This window comes from Sitophilus oryzae, unplaced genomic scaffold (genome assembly GCF_002938485.1).
Source record: "Sitophilus oryzae breed Bouriz unplaced genomic scaffold, Soryzae_2.0 scaffold_1576_pilon_pilon, whole genome shotgun sequence".
Lineage (NCBI taxonomy): Eukaryota > Metazoa > Arthropoda > Insecta > Coleoptera > Curculionidae > Sitophilus > Sitophilus oryzae.
The window spans coordinates 13,802,609-13,822,323 of record NW_022146254.1 but is presented as its reverse complement, the minus strand read 5'-3'; the positions used below and the strand labels follow the sequence as shown (position 1 = coordinate 13,822,323).

Genomic DNA, 19,715 nt, shown 5'->3' with positions numbered 1-19,715 from the left:
AACTGCAAAAACCATCGTGGATCGTAGCATAACGTCGGTTTGCAATGTTTCATAGGTATTTCATACATGCGTCCTTATATAAAATAAAGTTTCTTGTATGCAACACACTGTATTTTATTTATAAAATTAAACGAAAATAATAATAAATTTGAATAAACCAAAGGAATAAACAATATTTGGCGATATAATTCCGGAAAAAGCCGAACCGCTCTGAAATTTTCAAAAGTTTTGGGTCGCGACCGTTGCAAGAATAGCGCCAAATAGTGTTTACATTATCCTTATGGGCACTTTCCAATCTAACATCAATATTATTTACTGTCATATTGACATTGCCATGCACGGTGTTATTTGAACAAAGGTATTAAGGTAATTGACTACCAGACAATGCTAAAATATGTGGGAGTTTCCATTTAAAAAAAATTAAGATGGCGTCGTGTCTGTCAAAATTGACATTTAAAAAAAAATTACTTTAAAAAATCTTTCTACTATTTTTAAATAGGAAACAGAAAAATTGTAAATTGAGTGAGACACTTAAAATGATTCTGGAAGATTTAATTCTTAAATCCCCTGTATATCGAAAACGGTAAGTGCAAAGTATACTAAACTATATATTTTTGAAATTAGCGAAAAATGTTACCTTTTGAAACGTACCCGGTATATGAAAGAATATTAGTGCTCATTTTAACAAGAAGGAAAAATGCAAAAGATTTAAGTGGTATAATACTACTAAGGGTGCGTCTCAAAAGTGACCCAACCTAACACTAAGTTTTAATCAAGTTAAAAACACCAAATTTTTAACATATTTGGAAAAAGTATTTTTTACGATGGCTATGAAATGAATGCTATCATTTTATATGTAAAATTATAGGGAGAATGTGTCATCGATCGTCATTTTCCAGCCAACTGTACGCCGTTTTGTTTTAGATCATACGGTATATTACCTATGTAAAAAAAACTACAATTATGATGTATTTATATTGCCTGTATTCCAAAACTCAAGTACAATAATATTTATCTATGAATGTTTATTTTATTATGAAAATCAGTAATAGGCAACTGCTGGAATTTAAGTGAATCAAGTTATTTTAAGTAATTCACTTCACTTTTTTCCAAGTTTCGAGAAATTTTGTTATCTAGATTCTTTAAATAATACGAGTAAAATAAAATTTGGATCTATTTTAATACCCTTTGTCATTGAATTGAATATTGAATACTAAATTAGATTTTCAAAATAAAAAATGCGTCATTTTTCATTTTCTTTAAGTATCTGAAGTTCATTTCGCGCAATTTTTTCTTGAAAGAACTTCTCTTGGCGTAGTTTCTTATTTGGAACGAAGCAAGTCAGAACAGCTCCTAAAAGTAGCAAAGCAGCTTGACTTCCCAAAGACCAAAATGCTCCAAAGCGCGAGTTGAATTTACCTAAAATATTATATTTTATTTATTTAGGAATAAAATGATGATAAAATGTTTAAATTTTACCCAGAAATATAGTTATTATAACTCCAAAAGCTTGCGTGGTGGCGTTTAATATTCCTGTGGTGGTACTTTCGTCTGCTGGGTACGTTATTTCAACTGCTAGTTCGTATCCTACAGGCATGTAGGCGTTTGTAAAAACCCTAGAAAGATAAATCATTACGCAATGGATATTTACATTAAAAGTCCTGTAAATCAACTTGTACAGGGTGGGCAAAATTGGCCATTTTTTTAAATTATTAATTTTAAAAAAATTATACTTAAACCACTAAATTCTACGTAAAAAGGTGCTTTGAAAATGTTTTCATAAAAATGTAAAATTTTCCATAGCAAAAAAGGTACAGCGATTTGTTAAAAATGCACATTTTTGAAAAACACCCCGTAACTCCGAAACGGTAACAAATATCGATGTGCGGTTTTCACCATCATGTTTTTGATAAAAATTGAGCTCCAGACACCGATATTAGTTTTCGTCTATCTCCTATAGAAAAGGGTGTTTTCTTTAAATCGTCCAATTTGACCCACCCTGTACAGGGTGGGCCAAATGTGTTTTTATGAAATATTTCCAAAGCACCTTTTTACGTCGAATTTAATGGTTTAAGTATTTTTTTAAAATTAATAATTTAAGAGTTATCAACAGAAAATTTGATTTTCTATATGAAACATCCTGTATGCAAAGAACTTAAAAAAAAATCTTTTAAAAATATATATAGCATATATTCTGTGAAGTTTTTTGCGAACTTACAGTTCTGTCTGCAACAAATAAACCTAATATTTGTAAATGACGTTATATGATTTATTTAATTTACTTGAATAATAAGAAAATTATGTTTTACGGCATATTATTCAGCAAATTATTCATAAAATTTAAAATAAATTAAATTCAACTCACCCTACTATTCCAAAGACAATATAGACGAGTAATTTTGACTCAGACAATAAAGAAAACATAGCACCAATCAGAGAAATTACTGCTCCACAATAGACGAACACAGTGGTTTCTCTTAAAAGAATAAATCATTTTGGTTAGTGAACAAAAAAAATACTAAACAGCCTAATCATTAGACAGCTAGTCCACTTTGTCCATTTACTATCTGTAGCCCCGAAAATAAAAAAAAAACTTACGAATTTTGTTTAAGTGCAAACCTAAAGTATGTTATTAGGATGTATTTCAGGAAATTAATTTAACTTCTACAGGGTGGCTCAAAAAAGTGTGAGTGGATCGGGATGATTTTTTTTTAAACTGAACACCCTGTATATTATTGCATTTTTGGATTTCTTTCTTATCATTTTATATAATCCTAAGATATTTGAAGTCGTTTTAGAGTCAGTTTAGTTCAACTCGCTAAGTATTTCTAGTAAATCTAACAAATTTGTTGGATAAGAGGCAAGAAAAACACTAGGTACTAGTTAATAAAACTAATTTCTGGTTGAGTGGCTTACAATGAGCCCTTCAATTGATGGAGAATTAAAAAATGAACATCTTTTGTATTTAGAGTAACACAAAATTTTTAACTGCTTCACAGATACTCGAGGTATTATTGGCTTATGGCTATTTCAACAGTCATCAATTAAAAAACAATATATAGAGTGTTCTATAAAAAAAAGACGACTAAAAATTATTTTATATTTTAGAAAGTTTGGCGTAGAATTTTGAACACCCCGTGTGATTTAAGATTACGATATTTATAGTAAAGTAAGTATAGACCATCTAAAGTGAATGTCTAATATAATAATATTTAATTAATTAATTTTAATAAATATTTTTTTTAAGAAAGACTGAAAATATATATTTGATATTTATTTATTAATATCTCTGAAACTATCGAAATATTTACTCATATCTTCAGATGATGTAAAGTGATCTGAAAGGAAGCCAAAAATGCAATAACATATAGAGTGATCTATTTAAAAAAAATCATCCCGATCCACTCACACTTTTTTGAGCCACCCTGTAGAAGTTGGTTTGGTTTGAGGTAGATTATAAAGGTCTAGTTTCGCAGATTTTTTATTCTAGGAGCTACAGATGCCCGACGCACTATTGCCTGACCCTGTAGATAACGTAGTAATAGTATATTATTCAACCATAGGTGGCTGTTATTCACGCGGATGAAGTTTATCAGATCATAAATCATCCAAGTGAGTAACAGCCATTATATTCAAGTTGAATACTATACTTTATCCAGGACTATCAAAAAAATTAGATAATATTAATATAAGTTTATCCACGACTCTATAATTTGATTATTATACATAAGTTTATAAAATAATAATAATATTCATTATTCACTAGTGAATAATGGTTTCATTAATCACCGCTTCCACGGATATCTCCATCTAAACTCAAAACAAGAGCTGTCAAACATTACCATTAATGTAAATAAATAATTTTTGTTTTAATTAGTTAAAGCTAAATTAGTTAGCTATCTAGTTAAAGAAAATTTCAATGGTTTGTTTCCATGTTACTTACTCGTTACTCGTTATACTCGTTCAATATTTGTTTGACATTAAAAATAAAAGCTTATATTAATATTACCTAAATTTTTTTGATAGTCCTGGATAAAGTATAATATTCTACTCGCATATAATGGCTGTTATTCACTTGGATGATTTATGACATCGCCTTTGGCTCGTGTCATAAACTTCATTAATCGCATTCCTAGCCGGTTTGGATCGTGCACAGCCCTTGTTTGGAGTTTGGATCGAGATATCCGTGGAAGCGGTGAATAATGAAACCATTATTCACTAGTGAATAATGAATATTATTATTATTTCATAAACTTAAAAACTTGCCTTTTTGATTGATGTATCTTTTACAGGTGTCACTTTTACCCTTGTCTTGAGCCACTTGAACTTGGGTTGGGGGCAACACTTTGGGCCATATTAATTCAAATAGTACTGTTATTCATCGGTCGGGTGTTAACCATGTTAGTACCAAACAACCTGAGAAGACAAGAAGCGTTCAACAGAGGAAGACCAGTTGAGTTTACGGAATTACCTCAAGAAGATCCTGCGCTACTAAACATGAAAATTCATGATTTATATAGAAAACTGTTGGAAAAAAGTGGGCATTTCCGGAGATATTTGACCGATTTGGGACTCTTAAGTTGTTTGTTCAGTGTCGAAATTAAGAGCTATAGAGTCAGTCCAACTGACTTTGAAATACTATACCGTATATGATCAAAAAGTTTTATGAACAAGCTGATTTTGATGGTTACGTATAGTTAAATGAATTTAACTTATTTTGTTTCTTAATCATATTATCGTTGACATCTCGCTTGGATCATAAAAACGTTTTGATCATGCTGTGTTTGTCATATTGACAAAGAATTGTAGTTCCTAAATACACTTTTGTAGTAATACAACAGAATTAATATAATAAAGACTGGTGAAAAAATCTATCCTGTTTGCTCCACGCTGCGAGTTAAGAAGCTCTTAACTCACGCATTTTGAGTGAGTTAAGAGCTCTAACTCGCCATTTTCATTACCGCACTCCTTGTTTAGATGACTAAGAGAAAATATTTTGTAAAAACATTATTTGACATCAAATTTTTTAACCTCACGCCCAAGCTCCCAAGAGACCAACAATCAAGGCAAATAATTAAATATATATTTCGTCATCAGTTGCTTGTAGAAATTTAGTAATATCGGCCTTTGTTTAGCACCTTTGATTTTTTGACCGATAACCTTCAGATTTTCTTTGGAGAAGGGCTACTAAATTAGCGTATTTGCTTATATCTATATTCATTTTAGTAGATATCATAGTACGTATCATTGAATAATAGAAAGCCCAAAGAGACGAAAGCATATAGTAGCGGATAAATTGGAAAAAATGTTATGGAGTCCTTTTATTTCCATGGTTGTGTACTTTTTTCGGTGCACCATTCATACTTGAGTATGTATATTCATATTTCTGTTTCGATCTTGCTGGAAGCAATCCAGAAATGGATCTGAATACTCTTTCTTCAATGTCAGAGGGAATACTTTCCGAATAAGTTTTAAACTAGTGACATCACTACATAGATAAATGCAACAAGTTTAGATTGGAAAGCCCGTAAAAATTTTGGGCCGCGAAATTGTTTGGGTCGCGACCGTTATACGCGATTTGGCGCGCTGCTATAGCGATCGCTAAGAACAACGGCAAACAAAAACAGTAGTAATTTTCTTTGTCAAAGTCAAATCTTCAAAATCATAATAATCTTTCAAAATCTAAACCGCTTCCATTAAAGAAATTCCGAAAAGTGTTTACAGCGTCCATTTTCAAAGTAATTATTGCTATCTTGTGAGTTTAATTCGCTTTATTTACTCCAACCGGCAGATAATTGTGAAAAAGTGGCATTAAAATTTAAAAGCTGTGCTGTAAACTGCAAAACCATCGGATCGTAGCATAACGTCGGTTGGTAATGTTTCATAGGTATTTCATACATGCGTCCTTATATAAAATAAAGTTTTGTGGCAACACAATTGTATTTTTATTTATAAAATTAAACGAAAATAATAATAAATTTGAATAAACCAAAGGAACAAAACAATATTTGGCGGCTATAATCGAAAAAGCCGAACCGCTCTGAAATTTTCAAAAGTTTCAATGCGACCGTTGCAAGAATAGCGCCAAATAGTGTTTACATTATCCTTATGGGCACTTTCCACCCAACATCATTATTATTTACTGTCATATTGACATTGCCATGCACGGTGTTATTTGAACAAAGGTATTAAGGTAATTGACTACCAGACAATGCTAAAATATGGGAGTTTCCATTTAAAAAAACAGATGGCGTGTCTGTCAAAATTGACATTTAAAAAAAAAATTATTTTAAAAAATCTTTTCTACTATTTTTAAATAATAGGAAACAGAAAAATTGTAAATTGAGTGGAGACACTTAAATGATTCTGAAGATTTAATTTTAAATCCTGTATATCGAAAAACGGGGTGCAAAGTATACTAAACTATATATTTTTGAAATTAGCGAAAAATGCTACCTTTTGAGGCATTACCCGGTATATGAAGGGAGATATTGGGTACTCATTTTAACAAAGGAAAGGGAAAATACAAAAGATTTAAATGGTATAATACTACTAAGGGGTGCGTCTCAAAGTGACCCAACCTAACACTTTAAGTTTTAATCAAGTTAAAAGCACCAAATTTTTAACATATTTGGAAAAAGTATTTTTACGATGGCTATAAGAATTAAGATGCTATCATTTTATATGTAAAATTATTATAGGGAGAATGTGTCATCGATCGTCATTTTCAATAACTGTACGCCGTTTTGTTTTAGATCATACGGTATATTACCTATGTAAAAAAACTACAATTATGATGTATTTATATTGCCTGTATTCCAAAGACTCAAAATTTACAATAATATTTATCTATGAATGTTTATTTTATTATGAAAAATCAGTAATAGGCAACTGCTGGAATTTAGGGCAGTGAATCAAGTTATTTTAAAGTAATTCACTTCACTTTTTTTTTCCAAGTTTCGAGAAATTTTGTTATCTAGATTCTTTAAATAATACGAGTAAAATAAAATTTGGATCTATTTTAATACCCTTTGTCATTGAATTGAATGTTGAATACTAAATTAGATTTTCAAAATAAAAAATGCGTCATTTTTCATTTTTCTTTAAGTTTATCTGAAGTTCATTTCGCTTTTTTTTTTCTTGAAAGAACTTCTCTTGGCGTAGTTTCTTATTTGGAACGAAGCAAGTCAGAACAGCTCCTAAAAGTAGCAAAGCAGCTTGACTTCCAAAGACCAAAATGCTCCAAAGCGCGAGTTGAATTTACCTAAAATATTATATTTTATTTATTTAGGAATAAAATGATGATAAAATGTTTAAATTTTACCCAGAAATATAGTTATTATAACTCAAAAAGCTTGCGTGGTGGCGTTTAATATTCCTGTGGTGGTACTTCTCATTTTACTGGGTACGTTATTTCAACTGCTAGTTCGTATCCTACAGGCATGTAGGCGTTTGTAAAAACCCTAGAAAGATAAATCATTACGCAATGGATATTTACATTAAAAAGTCCCTGTAAATCAACTTATTAGGGGTGGGCAAAATTGGCCATTTTTTAAATTATTAATTTTAAAAAAATTATACTTAAACCACTAAATTCTACGTAAAAGGTGCTTTGAAAATGTTTTCATAAAAATGTAAAATTTTCCATAGCAAAAAAGGTACAAGCGATTTGTTAAAATGCACATTTTTGAAAAACACACCCCGTAACTCCGAAACGGTAACAAATATCGATGTGCGGTTTTCACCATCATGTTTTTGATAAAAATTGAGCTCCAGACACCGATATTAGTTTTCGTCTATCTCCTATAGAAAAGGGTGTTTTCTTTAATCGTCCAATTTGACCCCACCCTGTACAGGGTGGGCCAAATGTTTTTATGAAATATTTCCAAGCACCTTTTACGTCGAATTTAATGGTTTAAGTATTTTTTTTAAAATTAATAATTTAAGAGTTATCAACAGAAAATTTTGATTTTCTATATGAAACATCCTGTATGCAAAGAACTTAAAAAAATCTTTTAAAAATATATATAGCATATATTCTGTGAAGTTTTTTGTGAACTTACAGTTTTGACTGCAACATATAAACGTAATATTTCTGAATGACTTTATATGGTTTATTTAATTTATTACATAATTAAAATTATGTTTTTACGGCATGTTATGCAGCAAATTATTCATAAAATTTAAAATAAATTAAATTCAACTCACCCTACTATTCCAAAGACAATATAGACGAGTAATTTTGACTCAGACAATAAAGAAAACATAGCACCAATCAGAGAAATTACTGCTCCACAATAGACGAACACAGTGGTTTCTCTTAAAAGAATAAGTCATTTTGGTTAGTGAACAAAAAAAAAATAGTAAACAGCCTTTTTATTAGACAGCCAGTCCACTTTGTTCATTTATTATCTGTAGCTCCTAAAATAAAAAATAGGAATTTTGCTTAAGCGCAAACCGAAAGTATGTTATTAGGATGTATTTCAGGAAATTAATTTAACCTCCATTAAAAAAAATCATCCCGATCCACTCACACTTTTTTGAGCCACCCCGTAGAAGTTAAAATATTTTCCTGAAATAGATCCTAGTACATAATTTAGGTTTGCACTCAAACAAAATTCTCGAGTTTTTTATTCTAGGAGCTACAGATGCCCGACGCACAGGGGCGTAGATAGGTGTATGCTATGGGGGTGGTACTATGATTAAGTCGCAAAAAAATCACCGTCGGAATTTTTTTGTCGAATTAAAACGACGGCGATTTTTTTGTCTTCAAAAAGATATAAAAACATAACACAAAAATTAAAATATAGATTTGTAAATAACATAAACAAAAATGAAACAACGACGTTTATTAGTTAATTTTCTATAAACTATAAAAAAACTCTAAACTATCAAAAAACTATAAAACTATAAACTATAAATAAAACTACAAAACAAAATCAAGTTTTCTAGTACGCTGTTTGGAAAACCTATCAATAACAGCATCAACATTTATTTCAATATCTTTATGGATATTGATTAGAGTTAACCCCACTAATCTGTCTCTGGTTATTAAGAACACTTTGTGTGCTTTTAATTAGGTCGAACATATTATAAACGATAAATCAACATAATTAAAAGCATACAAAGTGTTCTTATATGTCGGATTTTAATTTAAAAAAATCCTTTCATAGTCAATGACTATTTCAATTCTCGTATCTCGTCAAGCGTCAGGGGGGGGGGGTACTGTCCCCCAGTACCCCCCCCCTTATCTACGCCCTTGCCGACGCACTATTGCCGGACCCTGTAGACGTATTAGTAAATAAAACCTTTTTTAAGAGTTGCAATATTTAGTGTAAATATATTGAAAGTCTGAAAACTTACTTGTATTTATGAGTTTTATCTAGAACCACTCCAAAAACCACTGATCCACAAATACCTCCAAGCACCATGATTAAGCCAATTCTACCAGCATCTTCCTCAGAATTCTAAAGGCAAATCATTTAATATAAAACAAATTTTTGTTTAAACACAAGAAATACCGGGAAATATTCCAAAATGAACTGATTCAGCAAAGTTCCAATTGCAGCAAATACGCCTATGTTTATACCGTAGGCTATAGTGTGACAGACAAAACCATGGTTTGAGAACAGACTGGAAAAATGTTTTAAATATTTTGAAAAATTCAATTTTCTTTTATGACGTTCTTCCCATTGAGCTAGAGTTGGTGGAATTCGAGGCTGCTTAGAAAAAACTGAAAAAATAAACGTTTCAAAAAAAAAGTACAGTTTTTATAAAAATCTTGTACAGAGTGTCCCATTTTCGTGTGTTTTGCGGGTTTTTTGTCTATGAGTCCGTGTAACTAGATTCCCTTGATAGGAGTTGTCGTTTTTTGAAATGAAATGACTCAACTTCATGTATTTTTCAAGAGGATACCTTGTAAATTATTTTTTCTTTTTATTTGCCTTGTTATGAACTATCTAAAAACATAATACAGGGTTGTCCGAACTGTATTCCGGAAACTTCGTCAGCATATTCTGCAGATAAAAACAGGTTAAAAAGTTCTTATAAATGTATGTCCTAAAATGCTTAGTTTCGGAGATACAGGGTGTCCAAGTCTCATATTTATTTTCGATTTTTTCTAAATAATTTAGGAATTAACATCAATATTTAGTTGAAAATTGGTGTCTGGGAGTTTTTTGACATGAGAAATTTGATTTTGATGTCAGAATGACTCCTACTTGTAGAGGGCGCCAACTACATATTTTTTAACTGGTTTGAAGAGTAATATCTTTTTATCCGTACCTGTATAAAACAAAAAAATATAAATTTACGAGGTTTTCTACGTAAAAAAGATCTCTTGGTACAAGTAATGGTTCTCGAGATATTTGAAATTGAAATTATCAATACCTATCATCAATGACATAAATTACATTAACATGTTGACTAAACAGTTAGTAGACTGAAATCATAATTAGGCCAAAAGTTCAACAGAAACTGTTTTATCTTCATTTTTTCGCAGAAAAATTTATGATTAATTTAACAAAATAAAAAATTTTCAAATTTATTATTTCAGTCAAATAAAACTAATATCTACTCAACGTGTTTATTTTTTGTCAATAATGACGTGTATTGACTATTTCAAAACAGTTAAAACATATGTAGGTGGCGCCCCCTACAAATAAGAGTCATATTAACATCAAATTCAATTTTTTCATATCAAAAAACTCGTAGACACCAACTTTCATCCAGATTTTGACGTCAATTCAGAAATTTTTTGGAAAAAATCGAAATAAAAATGAAACTTCTACGCTCTGTATCTCCGAAACTAAGCATTTTCGGACATACATTATACAAACTTTTTTACTTATTTTTATCTGTAGAATATGCTGCCGAAATTTCCGGAATACAGTGCGGACCACCCTGTATATCCTGTAATACATATTTTATTTTCATAAACAAGTTAAAAAATGCATTATTTGACTCAGAAACGTGAAATCCCATAAAACACACGAAAATGGGACACTCTATACAAGGTAAGTCAACTCTAATAATGTTCATGATATTCTTTGTTTTTGAAAATTACGAAAAAATTAAGTCAAATGTCAAAATTTTGTTTTTTCAGAGCCAACTATATATACTTGTAGTGTTTTTGTTCCCATCCTCGCGTTTTTTTCGTTAAGTTTCGTAATATTATTTGTAGGTATTTGAATTAAAGAAGATTTTTGAGACTTTAAATTCAAGATAATTATTGTAGACTTACAAAATATTACCGAAATTCCTACAGGTATCATGTAGATTGTTATTATCCAGCATAATTTTTTTAGATCCCAAGCTACCAGATTTAGATCATCGTGATTTTTAACTAAGCTGGACGGTACTACAAAACCCAATGCAAATCCTATTTGAGTACCAAATACTGCCAAAGCACATGCAGTGGATACCTAAAATTATGTTTTGATTATATTATTTTACAGATCTGAAAAAAGTGTGCTGACTAGTAAATGGGCACAGCAGTGTAAACGTTGCCCAAGTTTTGTTATAAAATATACGTATTATTGTAATATTTTCTTTATGTTTTTTGTAAAAATATAAAGTTAACAAAATCATACTTATACTTACTTCTTCTGGTTTAAACCAAACTGCTGCAATTTTTGAAGGCAAGCTCAGTACGAACACTTGAGCAGTTGATCCGATACCTTGTCCTAACAGTACCAAATAAAATAATCCTCTCTTGACTGAAAATACTTTTATAAAAGCTGCCAGTGCCGTACCGAGACCGCCACAAAGGGCAGCAAATCTTAAACCCTAGAAAACATTGTTAAAAATAGTTATTTTTTATACAAGACGATAAAATACCATTTTATCGTCGTGTATAAAACAATATTTTTTTTCCATAGCGAGTTACGTTTTAAAAAATATTCAGAAATTATTATTTCAACGAATTTATTACGAGTAGAAAATATATTGTGCTGGGTTGGCGTTGGTTTTTATGTAATTTGACAAATAAATAAAGCTGTCTTATTAGTTGTCAGTTTTGAGTCAATATTTTTCATTCTCTTTCGTGTCGATTGCTGATTGAATTGGAGCCAGAATTGGCTCAAAACAAAATAAGTAAATTACCAACAGATATTTAGGCTGAGGCGACAAACGCCATATCCAAACTACTTCCATTTAAATCCCAAATAACTTATGAAAAGGAATAAATTTTTTTTCAAAAATGGAAGCAATTAAAAAACGTGCGAGAAGAAATAAAGTTTTTAACCTATCCTCGCTGTTAAAGTATAATTTAATCTACCCTTGCTGTTAAAGTACTATTTTATCTACTATTTTTGATAGATATAACGCAATTTTAACAGTTGCCATGGGAAAATATATTATCCAGAAAAAATAAAATTCTTTGTACACCAAAAAAAGTATTTTGATGCATAGAAGGCGTGTATTAAGTTTCCATAAAGATATCTATAATAAAGTCAGAGTTATAGTAAAAAAAATTTTTTTTAGAAAATTTTACCACCTTGTATCTTAGAAATTAAGATGTTTAGGACATACATTCATATTATGACGTTTTTCTTATAGAATAGGACCAAGAATTACCCCCTTAAATATTAGCATGTCATTAAGGAACATCCTGTATTATATAGATATATTTTCTTGATAATTTGGTGAAGGAACAAATTACCATTTTTTAAATTTTTAGAATATGCACATACTTCGTAAATAAAAAAAAAAGTTAAAAGTTAGTTTTTGGAATTGGTTGTGATAAATAAAGTAAAGATTGATATAGTTATTATTATAGCCTTTTTTTAATATTCAATTTTTTTGTCAAAAAAATATACAAAAATTTTAAGAGAAATAACTAGATTTTTTTTCTAGTAAATAACATTTTAAAAGAACGATGTAAGGTAAGTTTAAATATAGATTCACATTGTTAAAATTTTTTCTAGTGTCAATTACAATTATTATTCATGATTGCAAAATTAATATTGGTTTATGACATATCAGTAAGATCAAAAAATAGGTTAGATAATGACACAAGGGTAATTACAAATAAGGTGTCTCCCCTAGAAGTACTTGATTAAAATAGTAAAAAATACACTTATATTTATTGATGATGTCAATATACATACAAATAGCTTAAAAACTATATTTGGGCAATATATACGACAATTTCTCTGAATGTGATAGACAATGAGTCAGTATTGAAAATAAAAGAATTTCGGACTTCCATTGTCTTTATTTATTTTGATTAACGCAACGTTTCAGTCAGATGGATTACTGACCGTTATCAAGTATAAACTATACTAATTCCTAAAACAAATCAGCTATTAAACTGCGGTCAGGCATTCACCCGTGAAAAAGTTGGCTGCACTCAACTGTGAGAGTGTCCATATAGAATGCCTGCATTGGAGCGTTTTATCAGTGGTTTGCTTGTATTGTTATTGTTAGTAGTATGGTTAGGTTGTTGCTATTATTGCTTGCTATAAAAACGGCCTTTTTAAATATACGCTTTTTCTAATGAGGTTCCCTGTGGACAATTCGAGCTTCCATCCATTTTAGATTGTGCTGTTTTGACCACATGTTTGGTCAAAACGCAATACGTGGCATTGTTTCACCTAAGGATGGCTGTAACGTCGTCCTGTCATCCTGCTGTTAAAACATAACAGCTGATTTTTATACAGGGTGGTCCGAACTGTATTCCGGAAACTTCGGCAACATATTCTGCAAATCAAAATAAGTAAATAAGTTCGTATAAATGTATGTTCTAAAATGCTTAGTTTCGGAGATACAGGGTGCAGAAGTTTCATTTTTATTTCGGTTTTTTCCAAATAATTTCTGAAGTAACGTAAATATTTGGATGAAAATTGGTGTCTGGGAGTTTTTTGACATGAGAAATTTGATTTTGATGTCAATATGGCTCCTACTAGTAGAGGGCGCTACCTGCATATTTTTTAACTGTTTTGAAGAGTAATAACTTTTCGTCCGTACCTGTATAAAACTACTGATTAAAAAAATATACATTTACGATGATTTTTACGTAAAAAAGGTCTCTTGGTAAAAATATCTACGAGTAATGGTTCTCGAGACATTTGGAATCGAAATTATCAATACTTGTCATCATTGTCATAAATTAAACATGTTAACTAAATAGTTATTAGACTCAAATCATAAATTTGAAATGTTTTTGTGCCAAATGTTCAACAGAAACTGTTTTACCATCATTTTTTGCAGAAAAATTTATGATTAATTTAAAAAAATAAAAATTTCCCAAATTTATTATTTTAGTGAAATAACTATCTACTCAACGCGTGTATTTTTCGTTAATAATGACGTGTATTTACTATTTCCATTCTAAATATCTTAAGAACGGTTGCTCGTAGCGATTTTTACAAAGAGATACTTTTTACGTAAAAAATCACAGAGATGTACAGTTTTTCTCTCGGTAGTTTTATACAGGCACGGACAAAAAGTTATTACGCTTCAAAACAGTTAAAACACACGTAGGTAGCGCCCTCTACTAGTAGGAGTCATATTGACATCAAAATCAAATTTTTCATGTCAAAAAACTCCCAGACACCAATTTTCATCGAAATATTGACGTTACTTCAGAAATTATTTCGAAAAAATCGAAATAAAAATGAAATTTCTACACCCTGTATCTCCGAAACTAAGCATTTTAGGACATACATTTATACGAACTTTTTTACTTATTTTTATCTGCAGAATATGCTGCCGAAGTTTCCAGAATACAATTCGGACCATCCTGTATATAAAAACCAATGATAAAAACCAATTGTTTTGTTTTAACAGTAGGATTACGGGACGTCGAACAAATGGACATTCCAGGAATTTTATTTTCTGAAGAAAATTATTTCTTGGGCTTAAGAGCTAATGCTCAAAGATATCCAAATAGGAATCTTCCTGACAAGCGTTCCTTTGAAAAACTACTTGTCCTATTTCCTATTTCGCAGAATTGGTAGTGTAGTTTATAAAAAAACCTATTAGGTAGAAACCTTGGAAGTGAAGAAATTGAATTTGCCGTAATTGGGTCTTTTATAAAAAAATCATATATCTACAAGTTATCGCAAAATAAAACAAAGAACTACCTACTTCTTCGTTTTTCTTGATAGAATAATAAATACATATTAATAAATATTATTGATTAAACTATTGTAGGTCAATTAAATAAAAGTAAACTGGTATAGATTTAAATAAAGTCTATAAACTAATGTCGATTTTGAAAATAGTTACTAACTGTCACTAGAAAATTACCATGGCGATACCAGCCATCTTGATTGCCATTTTATTCAAAAATCGCTGTTTACTCAAAATCTGAGATAGATAGGTATAGGAAACCCTAACATAGTTTGAAAGAGCATTTGAATCTGCTTCGATTTATTTAAAAAAATACAGGGTGTTGCATTTGAAATAACAAAGTTTTTATGTAAAATAAATCCTTAAAATAGATCACTGATTTTTGGTACCCCTGTATAAATTTAAGGAAGCAATAACATATTTCAGTAAAGTTTATTTCTTTGCCTTTAAACTCAGCACAAGAATTAATTCTGAAAAGTAATGTATTGATAATCAATTCTCTTGTAGCATGCATATTTAAATATCTTTAAATATCTCAGAAACCAATGATTTTAAACACATTTACCCCTTATAATAAATGTTTTTTTTTGGCCCAAGAATCCAAAAATGAAATAAAATACCGAGTGTTCCATAAGAAAAAATATAACTTTGGTATGGATCTTAGTTCTGCGACACCCTGTATATTTCAAAATAATTTTAAATTGTGCACATTGACTCCCCACATATACCCATAATATATTTTGTTTCTACATCTTTCCGTTTTCGTATAATCAACCGAGGCGAATGAGGTGCGCCACCCTGTATATTTAGCATAACAAAACCATAATTAAAATAAATAAATATAAATTCAATTTTTATATACAGTAATGACTCGGAAGTAAATTAGAAATGTCTGATGAAAAGACGTAAAATAGTAAATATTGGCAACTCTGTGAAGAGATATTGGCATGAATGCCACAATTAATTATTTTCACTCGTCTTTTAATGTTGTAATATTTGGCACATTAGTATACAACCTTGAACCTTCCACGAAAGGATCTTTATAGAAGACTGGCACGTTTGCCGTGTAAACAGCCTACGACTACACAAAAATTGATTTTATATTTTTTATTTTAATTATGGTTTTGTAATGCATATGAAGTTAATTTTTATAATCATATACTAAAATGTATTTAAGAAAATATAACAATTAAACATTCGAACTTTTTTTTGCAACAAAGATTATAATCAATGTCAGTCAATATTTTCTAATGCGAGAATAGTGCAAAATATGCTTTTTTATCTCAACTTCCTTTTTATTCACTAAAGATTTGGTTCGTGAAATATCTAACAGGTTTGATTTGCTTATTCACGATCGTGGCGTCTTTCGTATTGATTCCTTTCGATTCTTCTTTCACGAATCTACTGTTGACATGAGGCGTGGCCCACGAAAGTGTCGGCCACGATCGTGCCTCACATCCGTGTCAACGTAGCTTTATAGGCCGTTTAGTCACTCCAATATACGACTTGCCGCATTCAGAAGATACTGGTAGATGCACCTTTTAGCTTCATTCAGAACCTCGCAATTAATGGAATAAATTAGTGGTTTCAATTAGCGTAGAAGTTTGTTTCTTTAATTTCAATGTAAGCATTCCGAACGTTCAAATTAGAGGTAGACATTTTCAATTAGTAGAAAAAGTTATCAAACTTTTAACTTTTCCACTAATTATACTTCAAAATTTGCAAAGAAAGTCATTTTGGCCTTTGATTATCATCCGTCAAGAGAAATTTTGGTTAGAAATCAAAAGTTTATTGTTTTATAAGCTAAATATTAGGCTTTCTCTATGAATATAACAGACTACCGCAAGCTATTGCTAGGATACTTTATTAATTTTAATTGTGTTTTTTTAGACATTGTGAATGATCGTAAACTAAAAAGTATGAAGTGTAATTGAAACCACTAATTGCAAGGTTCTGAATGAAGCTTTATACTTTTTAGTTTCAGATCATTCACAATGTCTAAAAAACACAATTAATAGAATATCATAGCAACAGCTTGCGGTAATCAGTTGCATCCACAGAGGAAGCCTAATATTTAGCTTATAAAACAATCAACTTTTGATTTCTAACCACATTTTCTCTTGACGGATGATAATCAAAGGCCAAAATGACATTCCTCGCAAATTTTGAAGTATAATTAGTGGAAAAGTTAAAAGTTTGGTAACTTTTTCCACTAATTGAAAATTCCTGCCACTAATTTTGACGTTCTGAATGCTCAAATTCAAATTAGAGGAACAAACTTGTACGCTAATTGAAACCACTAATTTATTGCACTCATTCAATGATTCCGGCCTTGTTTGTTAGGCTTCTTTTCTGACTTTCCTTTTACATATGGAATAGTCAAGAGAGAGACAGATCATCCTCCTCAGGTCGATGAACAATGAGTCAGTTTTTTACAAGTTGATATAATTTTGTCTATGGACTTCTCAGAGTAACCATTCTGAAGCAAATCCGCTTTAAGATTATTTAGTTCAACATTAAGCTTAGTCACTGCATATTATGGTCTTTGCTTAATAGCCACGGCTTGTGGCTATTATTTCTTTTTCTTCAATGGCAAGTTTTAAAACTTAACAGTTAAGGTAAATTTTGTCGGCTTTTTGACGAAAAGGCGTATCTCGATTTTTGGCGATTTTGAGATATCAACGTCATGACATGCCCAGTGGATCATATTATAACATAGCGAATTTGCGCATCTCAATATTGTACCTTTTTCATTTTATATTCGTTTAAAAATTTGCCCCATCTCAAATACTACAATTCTTCGTTATGAAGAACAGACGTATGTTGAGATAGGGCTCTTTGTTATATCAATTGTTATACCAATTATTGTTATACTACAAGAAAGATGGAATTTGAGATAGGTACTTTTGTTTTAAGTTATGAAAATTCAATGCGAGAGAAAATCACACCATTCTACCTAATTATTTTCTGATGGTTGCTTGGGACAAAATAAAACTTCTATCATGGCAGCAGTTCTCTTTTACAGTGTGATTTTGAGTCTGTTTTTTGCTAAAAACCATTGTTAAAATGAGCTAGACTCTGCACATAGCTGTATCGGGTATGCAAGAGATTGTCCGAGAATAAATGCCCGAAGGAAAATTGATCGAAAGCAAAACAACGAGACGAAAATTGCCCTAACGGAAAATTTTCCGAAATCATAATTTCCTTAAGAACATTTTAGCGAACCAAAAACTTGTCCGAAAAATACAATAATTTTCATCTCATTATCATTGTCAGGCTACTGGCATTGTCATCCCTGCCAATGTTTGGAAAATTTTATTTATTGTGCCTATCATCATCCAGCATAAACAGGTAGAATGGAAGTGAAATTTGTTATCATTGAACAGGGAAAACAGAAAGTGTTACTCTACAGTTATTTGTATCATAAAGGCACGAATGAAGAAATGCCTTAAATGCCCTGTATTAATGCCCTCAATTAACTAAATAATTACTAAAAATATATTAGTTAAAAAAATGTATTTTTGTATAAAAAACAATATTATTAAAATAAGCTAGATAACAGTATTATATTTTAATTGATTATTGTCTTTGCTTCTGGAATGAAAATTGTCTTTGATTTTAGTTGATCTAATACAACGCGAATAAAAGTATTTAAACATATTTGTTTCTGATTTTTTGGTGATTTTCAGATTTTTTCTTGTATGTATGTATTGTATTTTCTTGTATGTATTCCATAATGTAAATATTGTATTATTTTTTTTCCTTATTAAAAACACTTTTCCATCATTTTTAAATTCATTTTATATGGGCGTATGTATACTAATCCTTCGCAAATAAATTTATTATTATTATAACAAAAAGGCCTATCTCTATTAAACAACTAAAAATAAATTATTTATTAGAATTTACGCTCAATTTATCTTCAGAACGTTTCCTCAATGTCTCCGTTCAAATGTTAATACAAAAACACTATTAAAAAATTAAAGACTTTACTTAAATTGCTCTCCTGAAAAGTAGCCAAAATCAAGATACGCCTTTTCGTCATAAAGCCGATGATTTGTACTTACCTTCTTCTCTATAAAGTACGACACAGGTATGACAATAATGGGGTAAATGAGCATGTAAATAATCGATGTCCAGTCTACATCACTCGCATCCACGTCGTAAAATCTCATTACGATGTTGGCAATAATGGAGTACTCCATCCATTGAAACGAGTTGGCTGCTGAATACAACACATATATAAGCAAAATTATCCATCTTTTTTTATAAAATTTCGTAGCAGGCAAATCCATTTTCGTTTCTAGTGAATTTTCCATAATTTTGTACACTTAGTGCAGGTATATGGTTTATTCCGTTTTCTCTTAGCCAAAAAAGGGATGTATTTTAGAATGAATATTTGCTCAATATACAACTCCATTAAGAGATTTAGGAACTTTTTTACTCAGACTTCAGATTTTTTGGTGGTATACTTTTTCTAAAAAAATATACATACTTGATTTCAATTGAAACTAAAGTTTTATTTTTAATTGTAATGATGCATGCACATGCACCTACCTTATATTATAAAATAGTGCACTATAATGCCTTGTATCTGTTCTGAACGCTTGAATATTTTTGCAGCTGTTATTCAACCTAAG

At 30.4% G+C, this 19,715-nt stretch overlaps 1 protein-coding gene across 2 annotated transcripts; it reads right to left on the bottom strand.

Moving 5' to 3' along the window:
- Positions 1-965: 965 nt before the first annotated feature.
- On the bottom strand, positions 966-19,715 carry LOC115879392 (uncharacterized MFS-type transporter C09D4.1-like). 2 transcript variants are annotated; one of them, XM_030896212.1, is made up of 9 exons: positions 19,633-19,715; positions 19,143-19,552; positions 11,602-11,787; positions 11,243-11,423; positions 9,522-9,733; positions 9,364-9,467; positions 8,209-8,319; positions 1,480-1,616; positions 966-1,419 (listed from the first exon to the last, which is right to left on the bottom strand). In XM_030896212.1, the coding sequence occupies exons 2-9, from the start codon at positions 19,392-19,394 to the stop codon at positions 1,244-1,246; spliced, it is 1,359 nt and encodes a 452-aa protein (XP_030752072.1). In that variant the 5' UTR covers positions 19,395-19,552; positions 19,633-19,715; the 3' UTR covers positions 966-1,243. The 2 variants fall into 2 exon arrangements, with proteins under 2 accessions (XP_030752072.1, XP_030752073.1); XM_030896213.1 differs by lacking the exon at positions 8,209-8,319.